Raw genomic sequence first — 24,845 nt, 5'->3', positions numbered from 1 at the left:
TAAGTTAGTGTGACAGGGTTGGGACTCACCACCCAGCGCCTCCTGCTGGTTGTCTCTGGGAATTAGCTCAGTCCAATGGAGCGCCCTCTCCTGGTAGTGTCCCGGCTGCTGTCTCACCCTTGGATGGCGTCTGAGCCTGCATCGCTCTCCAGGTCGCGGCGTCCTTTTCTGGACCACTGCCCTCCGGCAGTGCCCCTTAGTCCATCTACACCCCCTTCTGGGGGTGGGGATGGGGGGGGAAGGGTTTGATCAGCAGTCTTTTTATGCCTCAGCCACCATGTCCAACCACACCCTCAAAGTCTAATGCCTTTTGTCAGGGATTTGGCATGTCTGTAATGGCTGCTCCCCACTGCCGATGGCTGGGTGTACTGCAAGGGGGGAAAGGGGCGGACCCAGGCCCACACTCTACTCTGGGTCCCGGCCCAGGGACCCTCTGGCAGCAGCCTTATTGTCCTCCTTGTCTCCCATCGTCTGTGCACCTCCCTGGGCCATTTTCCCTATGGCCCCTTGCACCTCCTAAGCCCTTCTCTTCAGGGCCTGCAGCCTGGCAGGCTACGGGCTAGAGCACCCTTCTGCTTCCTGAGCCTGGCCAGCACTGCACTGTCCACGGTGCTAGTCTCCCAGTTCTGGAGACTGACCTTCCCCTGTCAAAGGCCTGGGACAGACTGACTCTCCTCTCCCTGAACAGCCTTTTTATAGGGCTGAGCATAGCCCTGATTGGCTGTCTCCAATCTGGGCCCCGATTGGCTCCCAATAAGCCCTTCTCTATTTGGCTGCCTGTCTGCGCAGGTGCACTGGCGTCGTGCAGCCCACACTCTCAGGGAGTGGGGCAGCTGCCCCACTACAGTTAGGTTTTCTATTCCTTGGATCATCCTAGTCGCCCTTCTCTGCACCTGTTCTAGTTTGAATTAATCTTTCTTAAACATAGGAGACCAGAACTGCACACACTATTGCAGATGAGCTCTCACCAGTGCCATGTATAATGGTACTAACACTTCCTTGTCTCTACTGGTAATACCTCTCCTGGTGCCTCCTAGGACTGCATTAGCCTTTTTTCCCAGCTGCATGACATTGGTGGCTCTTAGTCATCCTGTCCTCAACTAATACACCCAGGTCTTTCTCCTCCTCTGTCACTTCCAACTGATACATCCCCAGTTTATAACAAAAATTCTTCTTGTTAGTTCTTAAATGCATGACCCTGCACTTTGCACTATTAAATTTCATCCCATTTCTCTTACTCCAGTTTTCAAGGTCATCCAGATCTTCTCATATGATATTTCAGTTCTCATCCATATTGGTAATACCCCCAAATCTTGTGTCATCTGCAACTTTTGTTACCACACACTTACTTTTTGTGCCAAGGTCATTAATAAAAATGTAAAATAAGATTGATCCGAAGACCAATCCCTGAGGAACTCCACTATTAACCTTCCTCCAGCCTGACAATCCACCTTTCAATATGTCCTGTTGTAGTATCCCCTTTAACCAATTGCTTATCCACCTTATGATTCTCATATTAATCTCCATCTTCTCCTATTTAACTAATAATTTCCCACATGGAACTGTATCAAATGCCATATTGAAATTCAACTATGTAAGATCTATTGCATTTCCGTTGTCTAAAAGATCAGTTATCTTCTCAAAGAAGGAGAACAGGTTGGCCAGGCATGATCTATATTTTGTAAAACCATGTTGTATTTTATCCCAAATACATATACCTCTGTTTCCTTACTGCTTTCTTTTTCAAAGACCCGCATACAACTGAGGTCAAACTAACAGGCCTGTAGTTTCCTGGATCACTTTTCTCTCTTTCTTAAAAATAGGACCAATATTAGAAATTCTCTCCCAAGTTTACAGATTCATTAAAAATCCTTGCTATTGGGCTTGCAATTTCATGTGGCAGTTGCCTTAATATTATTGGATGGAGATTATACAAGTTCCCCGATTTAGTTCCATTAAGCTCTTTGAGTTTGACTGCCATCTTGGATGTGGTAACTTCTACTTCCATATACTTGTTCCCATTAGCTATCCTGCCACTACCCCAAAACTCTCCGTTACTCTTATTAAAAACTGAGGAAAAGTATTTGTTTAGGTGTTGGGTCATGCCTGGATTTTCTTTAATCACCACCCCCTCCTCAGTGCTTAGTGGTCCCTTTTTATTTATATGGCTATAGAAAATGTTACTCTTGGTTTTAATTTCGTTTGCAAGGTGCAACTTTGCTTGGCTTTTGGCAGTTCTCACTTTATCCCTACACTTTCTGACCTATAAGAGGTAGCTTTCCTTCCTGATCCATCCCTTCGTCCATTCCTTGTTGGCTTTCTTCTTTCTCTTAATCACCTGTTTGAGACGTTTGCTCATCCAGCTCAGTCTGCAATCCCTCCCTATGATTTTTTTCCCCTTGCTTGGAATGCAGGCTTCAGATTGTTTCTGAAACTTCAAGCATCCTCCACATTCAGATCCTCGAGTTCTTCAGTCCAGTTAACTTCCTGGACCCTAACTAATTATCCATTTTTTAAAAAGTTTGCCATTTTGAAATCAAGGATCCTAGTTGCAGATCTATTTTTGTTATCCTTCTATTTAAACTGTTCATGATCACTTGAACCCTGGTTGTCCCCTAGAACCAGTACTTCTAGGAGGTCCTCACTGCTCACCAATACCAAATCTAAAATGGCATCACATCTTGTTTGTTCAGTGAGTATTTGGTGAAGAAATCTGTCAGCTCTCCCATCCAGGAAAATTTGGGCCCTACTATTATTGGTAGCACATTTCCTCCAATCTATATCTGGGAAGTTAAAATCTCCCATAATGACACAATTCCCAATAGTATTTATTTCATTATAGCCGCACAATATACATCCCCCTCGGTCTATTTTAAATACTGTTTTTTTGCATGGAGAGAACTGGCTGCTAAATCTGTGGGTCCTTCATTCCCCAGCCATGGAGTGCCCCCTGGAGAACAGCCAGTACCAGCTCTGTGGAACAGCCTGCCCCGCCACGTGTGTGGACCAGTCAGCCCCCAGCAGCTGCCAAGACCCGTGCGTGGAAAGCTGCCAGTGTAAGGATGGTTTTATGCTGAGTCAGGGCAAATGCATATCCAAGAGCAGCTGTGGGTGCCAGTTTGAAGGGCGCCCCTATGCCCCCAACGAGAGCTTCTGGATAGATGAGGCATGTGGAACATGGTGCATATGCAATGCAACCACTAGACAAGTCGAATGTGTGGCTGCTACGTGCAAACACTTGGAGAGGTGTGGGCTAGTGAATGGCGTACGGGGCTGTTACCCCTCCAGCTATGCCACCTGCTCTGTGACAAGAAATCTGCACTATGCAACCTTTGATGGACAGAGATATGACTTCCAAGGCACCTGCCGCTACCAGCTCACCGCTCTTTGCAAGAAGGCAGAGGGACTGGTGGACTTTGAGGTCTATTTCCAGGAGAACAATACCTCTCCTCTACAGATCAAGGTTTATCAGACCAAACTCAAGATCAGCAATCAATTCCCTGGGAAAGTCCTGGTGAGTTTCTCAAATTGTCTCTAGTCTCTCTAAAACATTTATAGAAAGTTACCTGTGTCATCAACAGTGCATGGAAGGACTGTGAAATATAGAATGAATGGTAAATGAATTCTTCTATGAACAGGGAGCCAATGGAGATATTTAAGGATTGGGGTGCTGCCATTTCACTTGAGATGGGTCAGAAAGTGTCAGCAGCATCCAGCATATGTGGGAACCTGGGGAGCTGGGGCTCAGGTAGAAAAGAGAGGAGAGAACTGCAATAGCCAAAGGCAGAGGTAATGAAAGTCTGGTTGGAGGATCCTGTCCAGTCTGGAGAGCTGGGATTCAGGCAGGTTGTAGGGACTGGAGCAAGGCAGACTGGACAAAACGTTAAACAGAGGTGGATTTTTATTATAATTATGGGTTGGAGCTTTGTGCTGGAGTGAGAGGTTCCACCACGAGCGAGCGATGTTTCATATTCTGAATGATTTGCTCTTACAGATGAATGGTTTCCTGATTAACCTTCCTTTCAACCTCAATGATAAGAAAATCACTGTGTATAGAAAGGGCTGGGCCACAGTGATCCAGGCAGACTTTGGCCTCACTGTTACTTTTGCCGGGTGGTCAGGACGCATCACGGTCACCCTGCCAGCGACCTACGCAGGAGCCGTGTGTGGTCTGTGTGGCAACTTCAACAAGGACAGGGAGGACGACTTTCTCATGAGGGATGGCACGCTGGCACCAAGCCCAGTCAGCTTTGGCCAGAGCTGGAAGGTGGGCGACCTCCCAGGATGCTCTGCAGTAATGATACCACCATGCACAAATATAGAGGCAATTGAAAAGGACCAACGAGGTAGCAGAGGGCAGTGTGGGATCATCCTAGACAAGAATGGCCCCTTCAGAGGATGTCACAGCAAAGTGGACCCCCATGGATACTTCGTAGACTGCGTTTACAGCTATTGTGTCCTCAGTGAGCGGGAAAGTAACATGTGCCAGGCCGTTGCTGGCTATGCTGAAGCATGTCAGGAAGCTGGAGCTATGGTGCATCCCTGGAGGACTACAAAATTTTGCTGTGAGTCGCCATGTTCACTACTAATTGTCCCATGGGGCTTGTTAATTTTTGTGGGCTGGGAAATGTTGATCTAAATGCTCAACTTACCCAGTTCTGTAGAATGTTTCTTAAGTGACAAAGAAGCCCTCTCTCCAAAGGATGGGTACTGTCATAGAAGCTGGCCCCTCTCCGTGCCCTATCAATGTGCTGCACCCCAGGCTAGAGAGGCACTGTCTGGGGATGTAGTAGTTCCCTCCATGGTCCATCCAGTCATTCCTTGGCTTCCCTGCTGAGAGCTGACATAATCAGAGCTGGCAGTCAATGGAGTCTTAGTAATTGAGCTGTCTGTCCACTAGGAACTGGTCTGGGAACCCACCAACTCATCTCCCATAAGCCATCATCTGGGAATGAGTTTTAGGCACTACTGACCTGGACTCAGAGCAAAAAGCTAGTGGTGAAAAGCTCTGCAGAACAATTCCAGGCCCATGAGCCCACTCCCTACACCCTGATCTTGGACCAGATTAGAAGCCGAATCTTTGGAGAGAGATTGTCTGTATCCCATTACCTGGTGTCTCTGGAGCACCCAGTCCCACAGACTGGGACCTAATTAGAGAGGTTGCCCGTTTATTAATCAAACCAAGGAAATAGAAAATTAGGAGCCTGAATGAAATTGCATGTTCTGTGATGGTTCATTGCACACATTGCTAATGCACTATATGAGCTAACTCTTTGTTCTAATTACAGCTCCGTCTTGTCCCCCAAAAAGTCACTACGAATTCTGCAGCACCAGCTGCGATCTGACATGCAGCAACCTCTATGCTCCAGTGCAATGCATGAGCCAATGTAAGGAAGGCTGTGTGTGTGACGAGGACTTTGTTCTCAGTGGTGACCACTGTGTCCCCTTTTCCCAGTGCGGATGCCTCCACAGGGGACTTTACTACCAGGCTGGGGAGACCTTCCACCCGAGCGGTTCATGCGAGGAGCAGTGTGTGTGTCAGGCTGGTGGGGAAGTTGTGTGTAAGGCATTCTCCTGCAGCACTGGTGAGCAATGCGGGGTGGTGGACGGCATCCAGAAATGCCACCCATTTGGATTTGCGACCTGTTCTGCCTCTGGCCGTCCCCATTACCTCTCTTTCGACGGGGTCCCCTTTGACTTCCAAGGCACCTGCACCTACATCCTGGCCAAGACCTGCACCGATGCCAGTGACATTACACCATTCACTATCAGTGTAGAGAAAGAAGATTGGGACACTAGGAATGTGTCCGTGGCCAAGCTGGTGTCCATTCAGGTGTATGGCATCGCACTCACCCTGCTGTGGAGCAAACAGGGGCTCATCATGGTAAGTTCTTCTCCAGATCCTAATTTAGATTGTTCTTGATTCCTTTTGGACAGGAGAGATTCTCTTCTCTTCTCTACTGATTTGTCCTCTCGTGGCCAGAGGTCAATCTATAGGTGGCCTTCCTCAGTTTACTCTCTTGGACCTCTGAATAACTTTTACAACTTCTAATAATAGCAGCCATCCTAGGGCTCTGGTTTATTAAATTAACACACATTATGAATAAAGTTTTCACATCCACCCATTTACCTGGTCACTCCCAGGCTATTTCTTCCTGTCTTCTCACTTCCCGAGTTTCAGGTTTCCCTGCTGGAGTGTACTGGTCTGCAGCAGCCTCTGCACTCTCTTCTGTTTTCCCTGAGAACTCTTTATGCTGGGATAGCAGCCTGGCCTCCTCCAGCTGCTCTTACAGGGGAATCATGTGACTGGTGCTCAGGTGTTCCTACTTAGTAACAAGGGTTGGCTGGTCTCAGGCCACTAACCCTTAAGGGGCAAGTCACCCTGTTACAAGGTTCTTATTCCATGCTCATCACTGGAGTATTTGAGCATCTTCCAGCAATGTAACTCACTTCTTTCTCCTATTTGTTCTCTCCTCCTCTCCCCAGGGGAAGTTGTGTGTTCAGTGGGGTCTTTTGTTGTGGATTTTTCTTAATATTTCACTCCCTCCCCTGAGTGTTCTGTGTCCTTGCTCAGGGCCGGCCCACAACATTTTGGCACTTGAGGCGGTGAGCTTAAATGATGCCCCCTCGCTTGGGCCAAAACTTTGAAAGGTCTCAATTCTGCCTTCTTCCTGTTCTGCTCCTCACATGGTACTGCTCTGCTATCTACCCCAATGAAGGAGAACTAACAACTTAAAATGCCTTGTTCAAAAATTTTAAGTAACACTTAACTTTCAAATGCCAGAACAGCAAATGTAGTGTTTCTTGTCTGCATAGTAAACACTGGCATTTTAATCTGTTTGAATAATCAAAGTGGTGCTTTCTGTGCCTTCTGCGTTGCAAAGATTTGAACTGCTTCCTGAAGGTCCACAGTCTGGGCCAGCTCATGCTCTGTTGAGATGGTTGCAAGGTTGACCATCCTCTCCTGTGTCATTGTGGACCGTAGATGTGTTTTTATGAACTTCAGCTTGGAGAAGCTGCGTTCTCCACTGGCAACCATTACAGGAAGTGTTAGAAGTATGCACAGAGCAACAAAAGCATTTGGAAAGAGGGTGGTCATCTTATTTGTGCACATACATTCCAGAACAGCCTTTGGAGTTGATCCTGCTGAAATGTATCTTGAAAGAGCTTTCAGTTCATCACCTAAATCACTCGCATCAATATCGCGCATGTCATCATGTGTACACTGTCTCTAGTGCCCTGCATTGCTGATGTAGGTCTTCTTCAGATATAGCGAAGAGCTTTGGAATATCCTACAACATCCCAAATACACTGCTGTGTTCCTTGAGCTGAATGAAACATTTTTCAACAGACTGTATTGCACAATCTAGCACCTGGTTAAAGAATTCAACTTTGAATTGTTGTTTGGGGTCTCTTATGGGATTTTCCTGTGCCTCATAATCAAAATGTCTTCTTCTTCAGTGACTCTTGTATTCTTGAATGGGTGGGAAAATAGCTTCAGTGTGAAGTTCCTCTGCCAACTTCAGTGCACTCTTCAGAACATTTTGAAATCCCTCATCTGACCGGTAAGACTGTAGGTATGACTTTGCTTTGTCCTAGTTGTTCCATTGCTCCAGATATATCAAGGTCAACAGCTTGGAGTCTCTTGCTTACAACATTTATTTCAAACAGTATGTTGTGCCACAACACTAAGCCCCATAGAAATTTGAAGTTATGTATGTTTCTGGTGATTCCACTCCCTCTGCCACTGTTCTCCCACAAACAGTTCCTGACATAGCATTATCCTCCATAATGGCAAATATGGCATCATCTATCTTCCCAGTTTGGTGTTTGATAGGCTTTACTGCCTCACTCAACTTTCCCATCGTGTGGTACTCAGTGGTTTCAGTGTCAGGGAGGATGTTTCCAGATGTTGCTTCAAAATTTGGCATTGATGTGTTGATGCAGAGAAAAATACATAGCTGCTTTGAATTACATTAAAAAATTCAGCAGCCTCACTAGAAGCTGATGCTGCATCTCTGTCCACCAAGTTCAGTGAATGAGAACTGCATGGGACAAAAAAAGCTCGAGGGTTTAGCTCTTGGATCCGTGTCTGCACTCCTCTGTTCTTTCCTCTCATGTTGGCACCATTATCATAGTCCTGACCCCTCTTGTCAGCTATTGCAATTTCCGTATCTTCCAGATTTTTAATAAGCACATTTATCATACCAGCTCTTATAGTATCATCAATGTCAATAAATTCTAGAAAGATGCTCTCTGATAGTCGCCATTGCAGGGACATTTTCACTAGGTTCTATTGTTATTACAAAATGCATCATTAAAGTCATTTGTTCCATATGGCTGATGTCAGGTGTGCAGTACAGAATAACAGAGTAATATCTTGCTAACTTCAGATCTGCCACAATCTTCTGTTTGACTTTTGTTGCCAGTCACTGTGTGATCTCATTTTGAATTGTTTTTCCAAGGTAGTGGTGTGAGTACCTTTTTTTGGTGGTGACTCTTCTTTAGATGTTCCTGGAGTACAGCATCAAACTCAGCCACCAGCTCCACAATTTTAAGGAAGTTTCCATTATTTGGCACATACAGCTGATCTGAAGTACCAGACAGTGCTAGGTTTTGGGCAGCAAGCATTCTCAGAATGGCAATGAGCCTTTTCAGAACATTTTGCTAGTAAAGAGACTCTGATGCAATCTTCTCTTGATGCTGATCATCTATGGTGGCCTTTAACCTTAGTCTCATCTCAAGTTCTTTCCACCGATGGAATGCTCTCTGATGATTTGCTGCCTTCTCATGGCATGCCAGATTTCTAGCCAGATTTTTCCAGTCTTTTGTTCCTGTAGAACCCAATGTCGCTGGAACATTAGACTGGAAGAGTTTGCAACAAAAACAGTTTGCAGCATTCTGGGTTTTTTGAGTACATAAGCCATGACATCTCCACTTTCTCACCATTGGGGATTTCATGCCATTAATGTGTTGGATGGAAACTTCTATTTTCATTCTCTTTGGGGAACATGAAGTTTTTCACTTGCTGTGGCCCATGCAGTACGAGGAAGTCCCTCAGGTTACTGCTCAAGTGGGTCCACAGTCCTGGATCATCCAGACTTAAGGAACTAAACTCAGCAGCAGCTGTTTCTTGTGCCTCCACCACACCTTTCTCTGATCTACACTTTTCTTCAGGAATGTGCATGGTTACATCCATTTGAGATGGAGATATAGATGCTGCAGTAGCTGCCAGATCACCTGCACTCTGACTAACTGGAAGATCAGGCATCTCCTCACCACTCACATCCTCACTGGGGCCAGAAGGCTCAGCGTGAACATTTGTGTCTATGTATCTCAGGAGAGCTCCTTCCTGCTTAAATAGAAAAGTTTCCTTTGCTTTCTTTTTCTGAATGCTGCCTCAGAGGGACGTTTTCTTCTTTCACTCATGACTGCTGTGCTGTGCCAGCTATAGTGGCTCTCAACACTCAGTTGAAGGGGACAAATAAGCAGGCTGATAGCAGGGCCTGAGTGAGGGAAGATATCAGTATCTTAAGGGCCTAACGGACTCCTACTTCTTCAGTTGACTGCGTGTTCTCCTCAAGTGGGTTCAGGGAAGCAGCAGGAAACAAGAAGCTCCCTGAGAAGCTGGTGCTAATCAGTCCAGGCTCCTGAAGGTGCTAGAGAGGTACATAAGAGGCTCCTCCTCCTTTCTCTCTCTGTAGCTTCTGCTGCTTTCAGTTATGTCTCTTGTGCCCTCCTTCCTCCAGCACAACGCTTCACCATCTCTGTGCATCTAGAGCAGAGAGAATAGATATGCACCAGCAGCGGACACAATTTTCTACACTCTGGGTCCTAGTGGCACCTCCCCACAGTTTGGCACCTGAAGCGGTTGCCTCAGTTCGCCTCATGGTAAGGCCAGCCCTGTCCTTGCTCCTCCTCCCTCCCTCCCAGCCTCCTGCACACTGTGAAACAGCTGTTTGCAGTGGGCAGGAGGCGCAGGCACTGATCTGTGGGGCCTGCTGATGGGAGGGAGGCACTGGGGGAGGGAGAGAGCTTGACTTCCAGTGGGTGCTAGCACCCACCATTTTTTTCCCAGGGGCACTCCAGCCCCAGAGTACATACGGAGTTGCCACCTATGGTCCCACACCAGACCTAAGGCTCAGCGTCTGGTTACCAGTGATTTCAGCTCTAGCGATCCCTGAATGATACAGCAGAGAGTCAAATGCTGTCCAGGACTCCTTAGTCAGCACTACGATCACCATTCTTTCACTGGGATCTGGCCTCTCTAACCCCTGCTTAGCAAGTGAACTTCTGTTTAGGGGAAACTCCTCAATCAGTCAGGACCGAGTAAGTACTGTTCTGCTCATACAGTCAGGATAACAACATTTCATTACCCCTCCACTCCAATTTAAAAATATTATTAAATCTGATATTAAAAAAATTATATAATAGACAGGTTAAGAAAAGAGTGTCTGTACAAAAGATTTGTAACCCAACACCTGCCAAAATGGAGCACTTTGGCAAATCAGCCCCTAGGCTGAATATGTAGGCAGAGTTGATGTGTTTATACAAATACCATCTGTTCCTGGGGTCCTTTTCCTCAGCTCATACACACGGTTTTCATCCCCGAAGTTTAGCTGAACTTTTATATACCCTGGGCACAGGCCATTGAGCACCTTGAAGATAAAGACAGAGAACTCAGTGCTCTCTGGGAAGCCAAGGTAGCGACAGGTTTGATAGCTTCACCGTAGCCAGTCTTGCTGAGGAGATGTGTTGCAGAGGCGTGTACCAGCTGAAGTTTTCTAAGTGACAAGGGCTTCATGTCTGGTTATAGCCCACTGCTGTAATCCTGACAAAAGTTGACAAAAGCATGAGTAACTGAGGACAGGTCATCATCCAGGCAGGTGAGACTGAATTTCATAGTCAACAGGAGATGGTGGAAAGCATTACTCATGGATGCCGCTATGTGAGAGCTTCTCGTGGGCACAGTGAGCATCCTCCAATTCAGCTCTATCTTCTCTGCTGCCACTCCTGGTTCACAACGTGTGGGTTTTTAGGAGAGAGAGGACATGGACAAGAAGTAGGAGACAGTTCTGAGTGTAGGTGTGGGCATGAAGCAGAGCTGCAGGCCAAATGTGGGTGCAGGAGATGGGGATGGTAAAGAGAGAGAATCAGGGAGGAGGTAGGTAGTTAGCAAAAGGAGAGCGGAGAGGTAAGCCAGGGTGACGAGCTTGCAACATATAGACAAGAAGTTTCCCCTTGAAGATTTGCCTCCATTTTTTCTAACCTGGGTATTGACTTTGAACCTGAACTCTCTTCTCCTCCTAAACCTCCTCTTGCTGCAAATCTGCCTGTTGGCAATGGCATCATTATCCTCTCTGCCACTGTTTGTACTCAGCCTTTGCTGAAATCCTCCCTTGGGCCTCCATCTCCTCTCCCCTTGACTCTGTGGGTCTCATCAGAGCAGCAGGATGGGAACAGATCGATGGGGAGTGATTTGAGTGGACATCGTGGTGCTGATTATCTCTGAGGACCTCACAAAAATCACCCTACACTAGCACAAGGGGAACAGCTGAGATGTGGTGAAGTCACCTCCCAAACAGGTGCAGGCGAAGAGCAGGGTAAGTAGATGGAGGGAGTGGGAAAGAGAGAGGATCAGGAGTGAGATCAGCGGCAGAAAGAGATGTGGGCCAGAGTGATCATGTGATATAGTGATCAGGGCTTTTACTGCCTAATTTATTGCAGGCCTGGGACCAGATTCTGATCTCAGTGGCCCTGGCGTAAATCTTGATTTATTCTAAAGTGAGTCATGCTGGATTTACACTGCAGTGTCCGTGAGAACAGAATCTCAGAACTCACTGCCCATAACCCAAACCCTATAGTATCCTCTCCCCACAGCTCACACAGGATGCTCTGTCTCTTCCAGGTGGACGGGGTGTCCCACAACCTGCCTGTGATCCTGGCCAATGGGCGACTCCGGGCATATCAGCACAGTGTGAACGTCTTGGTGCAAACTGACTTTGGCCTCACCGTGAGCTACGACCTGGTTTACCAGGTCAGAGTCACAGTCCCGGGTCGCTACCACGGCCGGATGTGCGGCCTGTGTGGGAACTACAAAGGGCAACAGGATGACGAGTTCCTGCTCCCCGATGGCAGGGTGGCCCCTGACACTGCATCCTTCGGGTCTGCCTGGGAAGTTCAGATCCCAGAGGCATCCTGTACAGACAGATGTGCTGGGAACAGCTGTCCAGTCTGCAAGGAGGAGAGGAAAGATGTCTTCAAAGCACACAACTACTGCGGGTTACTCACAGCCTCTGATGGCCCTTTTGCCACCTGCCATGGCACGGTCAGCCCCAGCGTGTATTTCAACAACTGCCTGTATGATCTGTGCCTGGACAATGGGGACTCCCAGGTCCTGTGCCAGAGCATCCACAGCTATGTGACAGCCTGCCAAGAGGCCGGGGCCTCCATCCAGCCCTGGAGGAATGCCTCCTTCTGCTGTAAGTGCTGTGATGCTGATGGAGCTCTGAGACGCACTGGGGAGGGTCACAATTTCAAGACATCTCATTCCAAACCTCTGGGTTTCTTCAGAAACTCTTCTGGATGGAAACCAACCTTAAATAAGTGTCCTGGTCCTCTCCTCCCAGCCCTGCTCTCCTCTCCTTCATGTCTCTGTACCTTCGTTCATGGTGTGAGGTCTTTCCTGCCCTAAATTAATTCTTTCTCTATTTAAGCTCTGACCTGCCCAGCCAACAGCCACTACGAGGTCTGGGCCAACCTCTGTACCACCACCTGCCCTGGAGATATCATGGACTGCCCGGAGGCCTATGCTGAAGGCTGCCAGTGTGACAAGGGCTTCTTCTTCGACGGCCAAGGCTGCGTGACTCTGGAGAGCTGTGGGTGCTTCAAGCATGGGAGATACTACAAGGTACCACCCCAAGCGGTCTGGGTCTGATCTAATTTTTGCTCTATCCACATCTTAATCCCTGCACTAGCCAGGAATAGGATTAGCTATAGTGGATCAGAGCACTAGCCTATTCGGCCTGGCACCCCCAGTCTGCTAGTACCCAATGCCCAAAGCAGCAAGAAAGGCAAGATTATTTAATTCTCTTTCTCTATTGTAGGGAAACTGAGGCACAGAACGAGGCAGTGACTTACTCACAGACACACAGTGAGTCAGGAGCAGATGGGAGGTTAAAACCTAGGCGCTATTTCTGGCCCTTGGCCCAGTGCTGAGCCAATGAGACAGCCTTTCTCTTTAACATTAATAGCAAATAATATGACAACAGAACAGACATTTTCACACACATCACCACACATTTCTGGGTTTAGCACTGTCACAGAGTCACCGGGCGATGCTCTGGAACTACTCCATACAAAGCCAGTCAGGACTCTGGGGGAGCCTCCTCTCTCTGAGCAGACTGTCTCCAGGGCAGGAAGCTCACACAGCTTTGACCTTCCTGGGTCTGACCTCAGAGCATTCAGCATCCCCTTCCACACTGTGCACTTCCCGCAGTGAGTTTGCCAAGGCGGGGCTTCTGGGGAAGCCAGAGGGCCCTGCACCCCAACTCTGCAGTCAGATGAGACCCTCAGCCAGCCGATAAAACAAAAGATTTATTAGTCGACAGGAACGCAGCATAGAACAGAGCTGACTATTACAGACATCAGTGACTTTCAGCCAAGTCCATCTTGGAAATCCTGGGCCAGATGCCCTGGATTCCCCCTCTTCCAGTTCCCCCCACCCCAGACTTCCAGCCTCCAGTTACCCGACTTCCTACACCACTCTTGATGCTCCTCCTCCTTCTCTTTGTCTCGCTTCCTGGGCAAAAGGTGTCAGCTGATCGTATCCCCCCTCCTGGGTCTCAGGTTACATAGATGCAAATAGCTGGGCAATCTCACCTGCCCTGAGGGCCTCAGCAAAATCACACACCCAATTCCTACCACCTTAGTATAGATGCAGTACACAGGGAAACTAAGGTACACACAGTATTAATATAGGACTGTAAGAATCACATGCAACATAACAAGATGAATAAAACCCTACTGTTGCCGACACAAAGTGCCCGAGGGGGGCAACAGCGGGGTTCGTTGCCCGGTATACTTCACGCCAATAAACACACCAGGGTGGAGAAGCAAAGAAAGTTTATTTGAGATCTCAGAGGTGCAAGGAGACTGATGCCTCAAATCAAGCCCCCTACACAAGCGGCTTTTCCCTTTTTATAAGTTTTTTTTCTCTTTCTTCTTTCTTCCCCCCCATACTTCCTCGCCCTGTAGCAATTACGTAAGCGCAGGTGCATTAAGTAATCTTGGCCGCGGCAGCTCTTTTACAAGTTTTCCTTCTGCAAGTTATCTTGTCCTTCTGCTAAAGGTGCACAGGCCTTATCACTACTGCTTTAGACTGGTTTGAGCTGTGCTGCAACTGATCACTTACTGTTACACATTTAATTTCACAGCTGCTAGCTTTCTAGATCAAGTAGAGTTCAACATGGAGGAGCTTAGGTTCACTGAAGCTTAGATTTATGCCTAGTGACACCAACAACTCCCTCCTTTGAGAATACTCAACAAACTTTTGGCTGAGTTTTCTCATACTTTGAGGACAAAAAGCGATTATGCTCTAGGGAGCTGGAGTGCTTTACAGCAAGCAAGCAAGAGGAGAGTAACGATACACAACACCACACCAGTGTGCAGGAAGCGAACAATGCCTTCCCCTAGTTCCCCCAGGTTGGGTAACCAGCCCCAGAGGGAATCAGAAATAGTGGGTTCCCTTTCCTGGGCCTTCCACTGTTCAAAAGCCTGTTCGGAGGACAGGATGTGCTTGTTAATGTCCTGTGCTTTTTCTGGGACATAAGTACAGCATTCATCCCCTATAAGGGCGCATACCTCGCCCTGTGAAGCCACACTTCCACCCAGAAAGTGTCCAAGTATGTCTCCATGATCACAGATCAGATGGTATTTTTGATGCATCTGTAAGGGCAGTGGGCCAAGTCTGGTACTCAAGATCACTCCGAATGGCCATCAGCTGGTCATTCAGGAAATCCTGAATTCCTAAACATACTAGATCCCACTGCAATGCCTTCCCAGCCTCAGTTATATTCAATACCATCTTTCCTTGGTGTAGTACTATATTACATCTGTTATTTAACTATTTTCAGATACTTTCAAAAGGCATCGACATTAATAGCATAGGAGAGGGTTACATTATTAGTCACTCTCCAGGACACAGGGTGCAGCCTGTAGAATAAACCCCCAAATTCAATCAATACCACATTCCCAAGCATGGGTCCCACAAATGTCCTCCTGCCAGTGTATAATTCTTTGTTTTTTCACCAGGGTCAGCTCTTAATGTCCTTTCTAGTCAGGAATTCCTGGACTTTGGCAACTTCAGTGGAGTGAGTGTTTCTTCTTTTCCAAAACAGTCATGGTGCAGCATCCTACAGGGGAGAGGTTACCAGCACATCACCCTGTAATGGTTTTGATTCTTCTAGAAAAATTCAAAGGCACAGTAGGTCTGTCAGCAGACAAGGGAGAGGTTACTAGCATTTCACCTTGTACTTTTCCCCTGCTGTCCAGAAGGCACAGTGGAGCTAGAAAGAGAAATAGGCTAAGTATCAATAGGAGAATTCTCCCAAGATGGAGGGGTCTTTTTGCAATGAGAATCATGGGTCCAAACAGTCAGCCTTTGGCACTTCACAGCGGTGTTGGTAGTCAGCAGTGCTTAATAAGGGCCTTTTCAACATGGAGCCAAAGCAGTCTTTCATTGGTGGACCTTTACATCAATCCAGTTTCCTGGTTCCAAGGAGTGGCAGGGCTGCTAGGGTCTTTGGGTAGCGCTTCCTTACCTGTGAGAAAAGAAACCTAACACATTTCATTAGTGCCTGGCAGTGTTTTGCAGATCTCATAGCTGTGTGGGCATATTCAAGCCCTCCTTTTCCTGGTTGTCAGCCAAGTCTTGACTGTGAGCAGTGTTCTTGAGTGGAGTCAGTGTCTTATCTATAGCCTGAGCTTGCTAGCTATTTTATTTTATTTTTTTTCCAGTTAACTCATTCTGTTCTTTGTCCTTCTTCCCTTCTTGGCTTCTTTCAACCTACAAAGGAAACGTCCAGTCTTTACTCATACACCTTTTTCCCAACAATGAACGCATAAACATTGCCATTATACAGTACATCAGTCTTATTATTTAATGTATGCCACATATACCCTTCCACTAAAATAACCTTATTACAGAGCTTTGGAGCAACAGGCCAGGACAAGCACACCCACTTTGAGGAGTTTACTCAGTACGACTTCTAGTCCAATAGCATCCCACCATCCCCAGCCCTCTGGCTAGAAATCTGAGGTAGCCAGAAGAATCCCATGTACAATATGGGGAGTGGGTTAACTTTTTATGTCCTTGCTTTCAAAGACTGTTGGTATGCAAATTTTAACAACAATTTTCAATTAAAAGATTTGGCCAATGAAGATTCTTTTTCTTACTTAAGGAAATGTATTAGACTTTAGTATATCACATTTTCCTGATTTATCCAAACACTTTTTATTTTAAGTTGAACAAAACAAATATCTGCATTCCAATTTAACCCTTCCGCCTGATTCCAAACCAGACCATTTCATGAAAACACTAAACACAACAATTCCGGCCGCAAGACAAACATCACAAGACAGAACATAGAACACAAAACATAATTCCTATTGTGCCAGTAAATGCATGGTAAGTTGAATGCTGTTCAGCTGCCATCAGTTTTTTCTGATTATCTGAAAGACAAAAAAAAAACATAGGTCTACCCTCCTGGGCAGTCAGTCATTGCCTAAAATATACAAATACCCTTGTTGATTTCAGGCAAAGCAGAGGAATTACCCCATATTTTCTTGTATGTGTTTCATAGGCAGCCCAGGTTTCAGTGGCTCCTACCTTATCAGTTAGATAATTTGCGTTAATACAGATGCTTTCTGACTTGCTTTTGGATCCAAAGCTATTCACAGCTTAAAGATTTTTACCTTAAAAGGGACATGATTAATTTTACCAGAATTTATTTACAAACATTTCAAAGACACCAAGAACTTTCCTCTTTAGCATTTTTACGAAGTTCAACTGCTGTTCCCTCCAGCAACTACAGAGTTAACTTCTCACTCTCCCTTAAATCACTTGCTTGTCTCCCAACGGCCACTTTTATCAACTTAACTCACCATTCCAAGTAAGTCCTGGGTATTTGAAATCCCCATGCTTACACTTACTGACGCCTTCCTTCCACTACACCCTCAAAGTTTTCCAACCCGTTTTCCAATCTCTCTGTCTGTTGCCTGCCCGCCTGGGCCTGATCCTGCTTTTCTTGCTGAACCGTCCCTTCCATGGGCACCAACTTGTTCCACTACCAGTTTAGCTAGGAGGGTGGGCTTCTCAACTAGTCCCCACCCTTCCTGGTCTCTTCCCTTAAACATTTTTACTCACAAGACTACCCGAGTCCTCCCTTGTGAGGCTTGCCACCTGGACAAAAATGCATGGCCCATCAGGTGAAGGCCATTTACTTAACATATAATTTAAAGGACTGTCCTTAGAGGATTTACCCAGAGACCCAGCCATCTGTCTTCTGACACTTAAACAGAAAAGAGAATTACACAGAGAGCAGAGGAAATTACACTCTAAGCCAGGTTTTCCCACTTCTATACACTGACCGCTACAGGGGATGGGACAGAAGGATCTCAATTCGACCTCAGAGCTTCCTCGCACGCATGTCTTCCACTCCGAGGAATTACGAATGAGAGGTTCAGTTCCGCCCACACTCCTAACGCCCAAATGAACAGAGCAGAAAAACAATAGTAACCGGTTAAACAGATCAGAACCAGAACCAGATAGTGTTTCCTTATCCTATTAAGGCTCACTTGTAATCATGCAGTTCTCAACATATAACACCAACAGTACCAAGCAAAGCAAACATAAAATAACAAGGGTAAAATAAATAGATGGTGTAAATTCTGCAGGGCTCCATCCTTTTTAATTACTCACCAAACTGTAACAAATTTCTGTTACCAATCTATCCCTCGTGTCAGGTGATCAGGCTGACACTACAGGATCGTTGGGGGAAGATAAAGAAAACATACCATTGTTATCAGAGGTGTGTTGTCAGATGCTACCGGTGTGGTGCTCTGCTCTCTCTCTGTTGGTATCACTTGGCTGCGTGCGTGTGTTCCCTCTGTGTGCCGTCCCAGCTTTGCGCAAATAGCTGACACAGCAGACTCGAAGAGAACCCCCAATGACCACAGAGTCTAGTAAGGTACGAAGGCACGTCGGCCAGGTTTATTGCGCTCGGACACACTTGCAGGGTCCCCGTAGAGTACTTAGTCTACCAGGCATACTGCGACAGAGTGCCTCTTGACAATGGACTCGGCTCAGTCAGTGGCGGGACTTTCCACTGCCCCCTAGGCCGGACAAAGACATCACCCCAGGGATACATTTTTATACACAGGAACAAACAAGTTACACATCACTCCTGACGTATTGAGGTGCAGCCCCTCTACGTAGTAAGGTACAACCCCTCCACGTAGCAAAGTGCCGCCTCTCACCTTGTACATGTTGGTTCGATCAAAACAACTCTATCCATCATATTACCCTTTTGCCCCTGTCATTGGGATGGGTCAGTCTCTTCCTTGTTATCTGTGTGGAATGGGCCAGTATGTGAATGTTCTGATCTCTAGTGTTCAGTACCTTTTAGGTACGTATCTTCTTGCAGCATCAGCCCTTTCCTTGCCAGCTTCTGCAAGCAGGGCCTGCCTCTGGCTCACAGCTTCACTTTGCTTTATATTAGCAAAGTCTTGGCCATTACTTTAGTTCAGGCCTCAGGCCTCATACTGGGCCTTTATCAGGGCCTTCACTTACTACAACCATATAACTGAATTTTAAAGCTTCATTGATAAAATAATAGAACAACGGAGAGTGTTGGGAACGCTCCTACATCACTCAGGACAACGTTAATGCCCCAAGCCCCTTTCATACTCACACACGTACGTCCAGACTGGCCACTTCTGTGTATAATGTTCAGAGAAGGGGGAGAGGTGGATGGGAGATTATCCTGTATACAGCTTGTCTAGAATTTCCAACATAGACTCATAGACTTATAGATTCTAGGGTCAGAAGGGACCAATGTGATCATCTAGTCTGACCTCCTGCACAATGCAGGCCACAGAACCCCACCCATCCACTTCTATAACAAACCCCTAACCTATGTCTGAGTTATTGAAGTCTTCAACTTGTGGTTTGAAGACCTCAAGCTGCAGAGAATCCACCAGCAAGTGACCCATGCCCCACGCTGCAGAGGAAGGCGAAAAACCTCCAGGGCCTCTGCCAATCTGCCCCGGAGGAAAATTCCTTCCCGACCCCAAATATGGCGATCAGCTAAACCCTGAGCATGTGGGCAAGACTCACCAGCCAGCACTCAGAAAAGAATTCTCTGCAGTAATTCAGATCCCATCCCATCCAACATCCCATCACCGACCACTGGGCATACTTATCTGCTGATAATCAAAGATCAATTGCCAAAATTAGGCTATCCCATCATACCATCCCTTCCATAAACTTATCAAGCTTAGTCTTAAAGCCAGATATGTCTTTTGCCCCCACTACTCCCCTTGGAAGGCTGTTCCAGAACTTCACTCCTCTAACGGTTAGAAACCTTCGTCTAATTTCAAGTCTAAACTTCCTAGTGTCCAGTTTATACCCATTTGTTCTTGTATCTACATTGGTACTAAGCTTAAATAATTCCTCTCCCTCCCTAATATTAATCCCTCTGATATATTTATAAAAGCAAGCATATCCCCTCTCAGCCTTCTTTTGGTTAGACTAAACAAGCCAAGCTCTTTGAGTCTCCTTTCATAAGACAGGTTTTCCATTCCTTGGATCATCCTAGTAGCCCATCTCTGAATCTGTTCCAGTTTGAATTCATCCTTCTTAAACATGGGAGACCAGAACTGCACACAGTATTCCAGGTGGGGTCTCACCAGTGCCTTGTATAACTGTACTAACACCTCCTTATCTTTGCTGGAAATACCTCACCTGATGCATCCTAAAACTGCATTAGCTTTTTTAACGGCCATATCACATTGGTGGCTCATAGTCATCCTGTGATCAACCAATACCCCAAGGTCCTTCTCCTCCTCTGTTGCTTCCAACTGATGTGTCCCCAATGTGTATCTAAAATTCTTATTATTAATCCCTAAGTGCATGACTTTGCACTTTTCACTATTAAATTTCATCCTATTACTATTACTCCAGTTTACAAGGTCATCCAGATCTTCCTGTATGATATCCCGGTCCTTCTCCGTGTTAGCAATACCCCCCAGCTTTGTGTCATCCGCAGACTTTATTAGCACATTCCCGCTTTTTGTGCCAAGGTCAGTAATAAAAAGGTTAAATAAGATTGGTCCCGAAACCGATCCTTGAGGAACTCCACTAGTAACCTCCTTCCAGCCTGACAGTTCACCCTTCAGTACGACCTGTTGTAGTCTCCTCTTTAACCAGTTCCTTATCCACCTTTCAATTTTTATATTGATCCCCATCTTTTCCAATTTGACTAATAATTCTGCATGTGGAACCGCGTCAAATGCCTTACTGAAATTGAGGTAAATTAGGTCTACTGCATTTCCTTTGTCTAAATAATCTGTCACCTTCTCAAAGAAGGAGATCAGGTTGGTTTGGCACGATCTACCTTTAGTGAAACCATGTTGTAATTTGTCCCAATTACCATGGACCTCAATGTCCTTAACTACTTTCTCCTTCAAAATTTTTTCCAAGACCTTACATACTACAGATGTCAAACTAACAGGCTTATAGTTACTCGGATCACTCTTTCTCCCTTTCTTAAAGATAGGAACTATGTTAGCAATTCTCCAGTCGTACGGTACAACCCCTGAGTTTACCGATTCATTAAAAATTCTCGCTAACAGGCTTGCAATTTCATGCACCAGTTCCTTTAATATTCTCGGATGAAGATTGTCTGGGCCCTCCGATTTTGTCCCATTAAGCTGTTCAAGTTTGGCTTCTACCTCAGATGTGGTAATATCCACCTCCATATTCTCATTCCCGTTTGTCATCCTTCCATTACCCCTAAGCTCCTCATTAGCCTTATTAAAGACTGAGGCAAAGTACTTATTTAGATATTGGGCCATGCCTAGGTTATCCTTAACCTCCTTTCCATCCTCAGTGTTTAGCGGTCCCACTTCTTCTTTCTTTGTTTTCTTCTTATTTATATGGCTTATAGAACCTTTTACTATTGGTTTTAATTCCCTTTGCAAGGTTCAACTCTATTTGGCTTTTAGCCTTTCTCACTTTATCCCTACATGTTCTGACCTCACTAAGGTAGCTTTCCTTGCTAATCCCACCCTTCTTCCATGTCTTGTAGGCTTTCTGCTTTTTCTTAATTACCTCTCTGAGATGCTTGCTCATCCAGCTTGGTCTACAACTCCTGCCTATGGTTTTTTTCCCCTTTCTTGGGATGCAGGCTTGTGATAGTTTCTGCAGCTGCAACTTAAAGTAATTCCAGGCCTCCTCTGCATTTAGATTCACAAGTTCTTCAGTCCAATCCATGCTTCCACTCTTGGGAGGGCTGTTCTTTTACACCCTGGAATCTCCTGCGGCGTCTCTTTCAGAGATTCCAGTCCAGGTCGGCTGCCTGTGGCTTCTTTGGTGTCACCAAGCCACACCGACTCCGGGGTCACAAAGGCATACTGTTGGATCTTACTGGACAGTTAAGCTTTGCAAATGTAATCTCAGTTCTGTAACTTGTATTACCTTTGGTTCGCCTCTGTCTATATTTTTTTTCTTCACAGCCAGCTGGGGCCGAAAGCAGTTTTTCTTTGTACTTAGCATAGCCTGCATTGATTCTTGACCTTGAACGCAGAGCAACTTTCTTTTTATCCCTGGGCCAAGATGAATTTCAGATTAACTCGTTCCTTTCCTCAGTAGACAAATTTGCTCACGCTGTGTCATGGCTTTTTGGTGATTAAACGCTCCTCTTAGATGTATGATCTTATCTAGATTGAAGTACCTTCTAGTGGGCATTGTCTAGATGGATTTTCACACCTGTAAATATTCCAATTCTCTAAATACCTGCAGGTTGATGAACCATAATGTACATACATGTAATATGCTGGGGTACCCTTAGTGGGTGAGGTGGAATGTTTAGACTGTCCCCCACCCATTTTCCACTTACACACACAGGGAGGGTGCCCTGTCCCTGCTAGCGGCTCATAAACTAAGGATTTTTCCCTACAGGGTACTCACACAGGAGAGGCTAACGAGGATGGCCATGACCCTCCTACACCTCCCTTCAGCAAAGAGCGTCAGCTAGTCTCTGGGAGACAGCGCTGCTTACTCTGATTGCATCCAGTGAGATGATCAGACTGTCAGTAGCCCACACGGAAAGGAAAGGGGAAGGGAAGATGGGTACACACACTCCCAGACCCGGGTAGCTTCCTCACCGGACGATGCCAGGCCGAGTCAGCCCACCATGGGTCGGACCTCCTAAAGATCCACTAGTTACCGGGCTTGTGTTAGAGTAGTCCTGGTCACGAGCTTTTGCTTCACAGGGTACTCTGGGTGTCTTCTGATAACAGTCACTCACACTGGCCCCCAGTACCATTCTGCATCTGATCTTGCTTTTTTTTCTTTTTTCTTCAGTTTATTCTTAGTCATCGGATCCGATCCACTTTCCAATTCGCCAGAATGCATTCTAAGGGTGTACACCATGCCCTGCCTGTGCTCTGTCCCTGTCCCATATCCCAGGATGACACTGGGCGTCCCCAGGTCTTAACAGGCAAAAATCCAGACCACTGGACTGTTCCTATCTTATCCAAGGGACCGGTTCTGCACCGTCGCCCACAATTGCTTCTCCACTACTCGAGCGCGTTGCACTGTTGTGCCCTCCTGGGTCGATCAAACCGCGTCTCCGCCGAGGCCCCCGGTGGAGTCACCAGTGCGTGCTGGGCATTGGTCATCACTGCAATTTGTCGACCACCAGGAGGGATCCGGACAAGGCTAATTTTAGCCTCGAGCCCCACGTTGGGTGCCAAGAACTGTTGCCAACACAAAGTGCCCGAGGGGGGCAACAGCGGGGTTCGTTGCCTGGTGTACTTGCGCCAATAAACACACCAGGGTGGAGAAGCAAAGAAAGTTTATTTGAGATCTCAGAGGTGCAAGGAGACTGATGCCTCAAATCAAGCCCCCTACACAAGCGACTTTTCCCTTTTTATAATTTTTTTTTCTCTTTCTTTCCCCCTCGTCCTCCTTCCTCCCCCTGTAGCAGTTATGTAAGTGCAGATGTGTTAAGTAATCTTGGCTGCGGCAGCTCGTTAGTAAGTTTTCCTTCTGCAAGTTATCTTGTCCTTCTGCTAAAGGTACACAGGCCTTATCACTACTGCTTTAGACTGGTTTGAGCTGTGCTGCAACTGATCACTTACTGTTACACATTTAATTTCACAGCTGCTAGCTTTCTAGATCAAGTAGAGTTCAACATGGAGGAGCTTAGGTTCACTAAGGCTTAGATTTATGCCTAGTGACACCAACACTACTTTGTCACAAGCACTGCCAGAAATTATTATAAATAATCTTTTCCTCATTACATTGTGTTATTTCCCCTTTTCCAAACGTCCCCTCAGCCCAGAGAGACCATCCTGACAAATGAATGCCAGCAGAGCTGCACCTGCGTTTCCACTCGAGAGGTGACCTGCAAAGCCCAAAGCTGTGCCAGAGAAGAAACTTGCCAGATCAGAGATGGTATCATGGTCTGCATCAGCAAAGGTGAAGGAGAGTCACTGATTGAAATATACCCCGAGGGGTTACTGTGGGTGGAGTAAGTGAGGTCGGGATGGGAGAAACCAATTTACAACAGGTTATTTACGCAGCTTATTTTTCCTCAATAAATACTCTTCTGCTAACTAACCAGCCTGATCCTGCTTAGCTAATCATAGACAGAGATAGCCAATTTGCAATTCAGCAAGAAGTGTGATTGTTACAGTGGTTCCCAGGGTTCAATCTGGACTGTGGGACTGCTGAGCACTCTGTCCAACCTGGGGCATAAGCACCCATGGGGAAAAATTAGTGGGTGCTCTGCACCCACTGGCAGCCAAGCTCCCCTCACCTCCCGCCCCACCTCCACCTCCTCCCCTGAGTGCGCCACCTCCCCGCTCCACCACCTACCTCCCAGCGCTTCCTGCCCAGCACCGCCAAACAGCTCTTTGGCTGGGTAGCAAGCTCCAGGAGGGAGAGGGAGGAGCAGGAACATGGCACGCTCAGGGGAGGAGGCGAGGAAGAGGTAGAGCCAGGGTGGGGATTTGGGGAAGGGTTTGGAATGGGGGCAGGGAAGGAGTGGGAAGAGGCAGGGCAGGGACAGGGCCTTATGGAAAGGGTGGAGTAGGGGCGGAGCCAGGGGCAGCAGGAGGTCATGCACCCAGGGGAAAGTGGAGAAGTCGATGCTTATGACCTGGGGTATCCTCTCACTGTGATGCAGTTGGCAGCCTACAAACCTCTGGTGGGTACTGCACTTACACAGACATCCACAGGCAGGGACAAGCCAAACCAAGTTACATGAATGCTTCTCCTACCCATTCATGAACTAACAATAGGGAGGCTCCAGCCAAATCCCCCCAGCTCCCTAGCCTTGCACCTAGGGTAACCAGATAGGGACAATCCCGATATTGGGGCTTTTCCTTATATAGACTCTGATTACTCCCCCCCCCCCGTCCCGATTATTCACACTTGCTGTCTGGTCACCCTACTTGCATCCCAGAACTGTACCATCTTGCTTGGTCAGAAGCCTGACCAGTGTAAGTTCATTACCCAGTCTGCCCCTCCTTCGATGTGGAGAGGACACACACTAGCC

At 46.7% G+C, this 24,845-nt stretch overlaps 1 protein-coding gene across 7 annotated transcripts in view; it reads left to right on the top strand.

Moving 5' to 3' along the window:
- Positions 1–24,845, top strand: part of LOC127038134 (IgGFc-binding protein-like) — a 121,036-nt gene that overhangs the window by 60,224 nt on the left and 35,967 nt on the right. For all 7 annotated transcript variants that reach the window (XM_050930570.1, XM_050930569.1, XM_050930571.1 and 4 more), the window contains 6 exons: positions 2,937–3,514; positions 3,995–4,565; positions 5,289–5,884; positions 11,909–12,482; positions 12,717–12,910; positions 23,623–23,764. In XM_050930570.1, coding sequence (XP_050786527.1) covers positions 2,937–3,514; positions 3,995–4,565; positions 5,289–5,884; positions 11,909–12,482; positions 12,717–12,910; positions 23,623–23,764 — 2,655 coding nt within the window. The remainder of the gene's footprint in view (positions 1–2,936; positions 3,515–3,994; positions 4,566–5,288; positions 5,885–11,908; positions 12,483–12,716; positions 12,911–23,622; positions 23,765–24,845) is intronic.

Source organism: Gopherus flavomarginatus, chromosome 20 (assembly GCF_025201925.1).
Source record: "Gopherus flavomarginatus isolate rGopFla2 chromosome 20, rGopFla2.mat.asm, whole genome shotgun sequence".
Classification (NCBI taxonomy): domain Eukaryota; kingdom Metazoa; phylum Chordata; order Testudines; family Testudinidae; genus Gopherus; species Gopherus flavomarginatus.
This window is presented reverse-complemented; position numbering and strand designations above follow the sequence as displayed.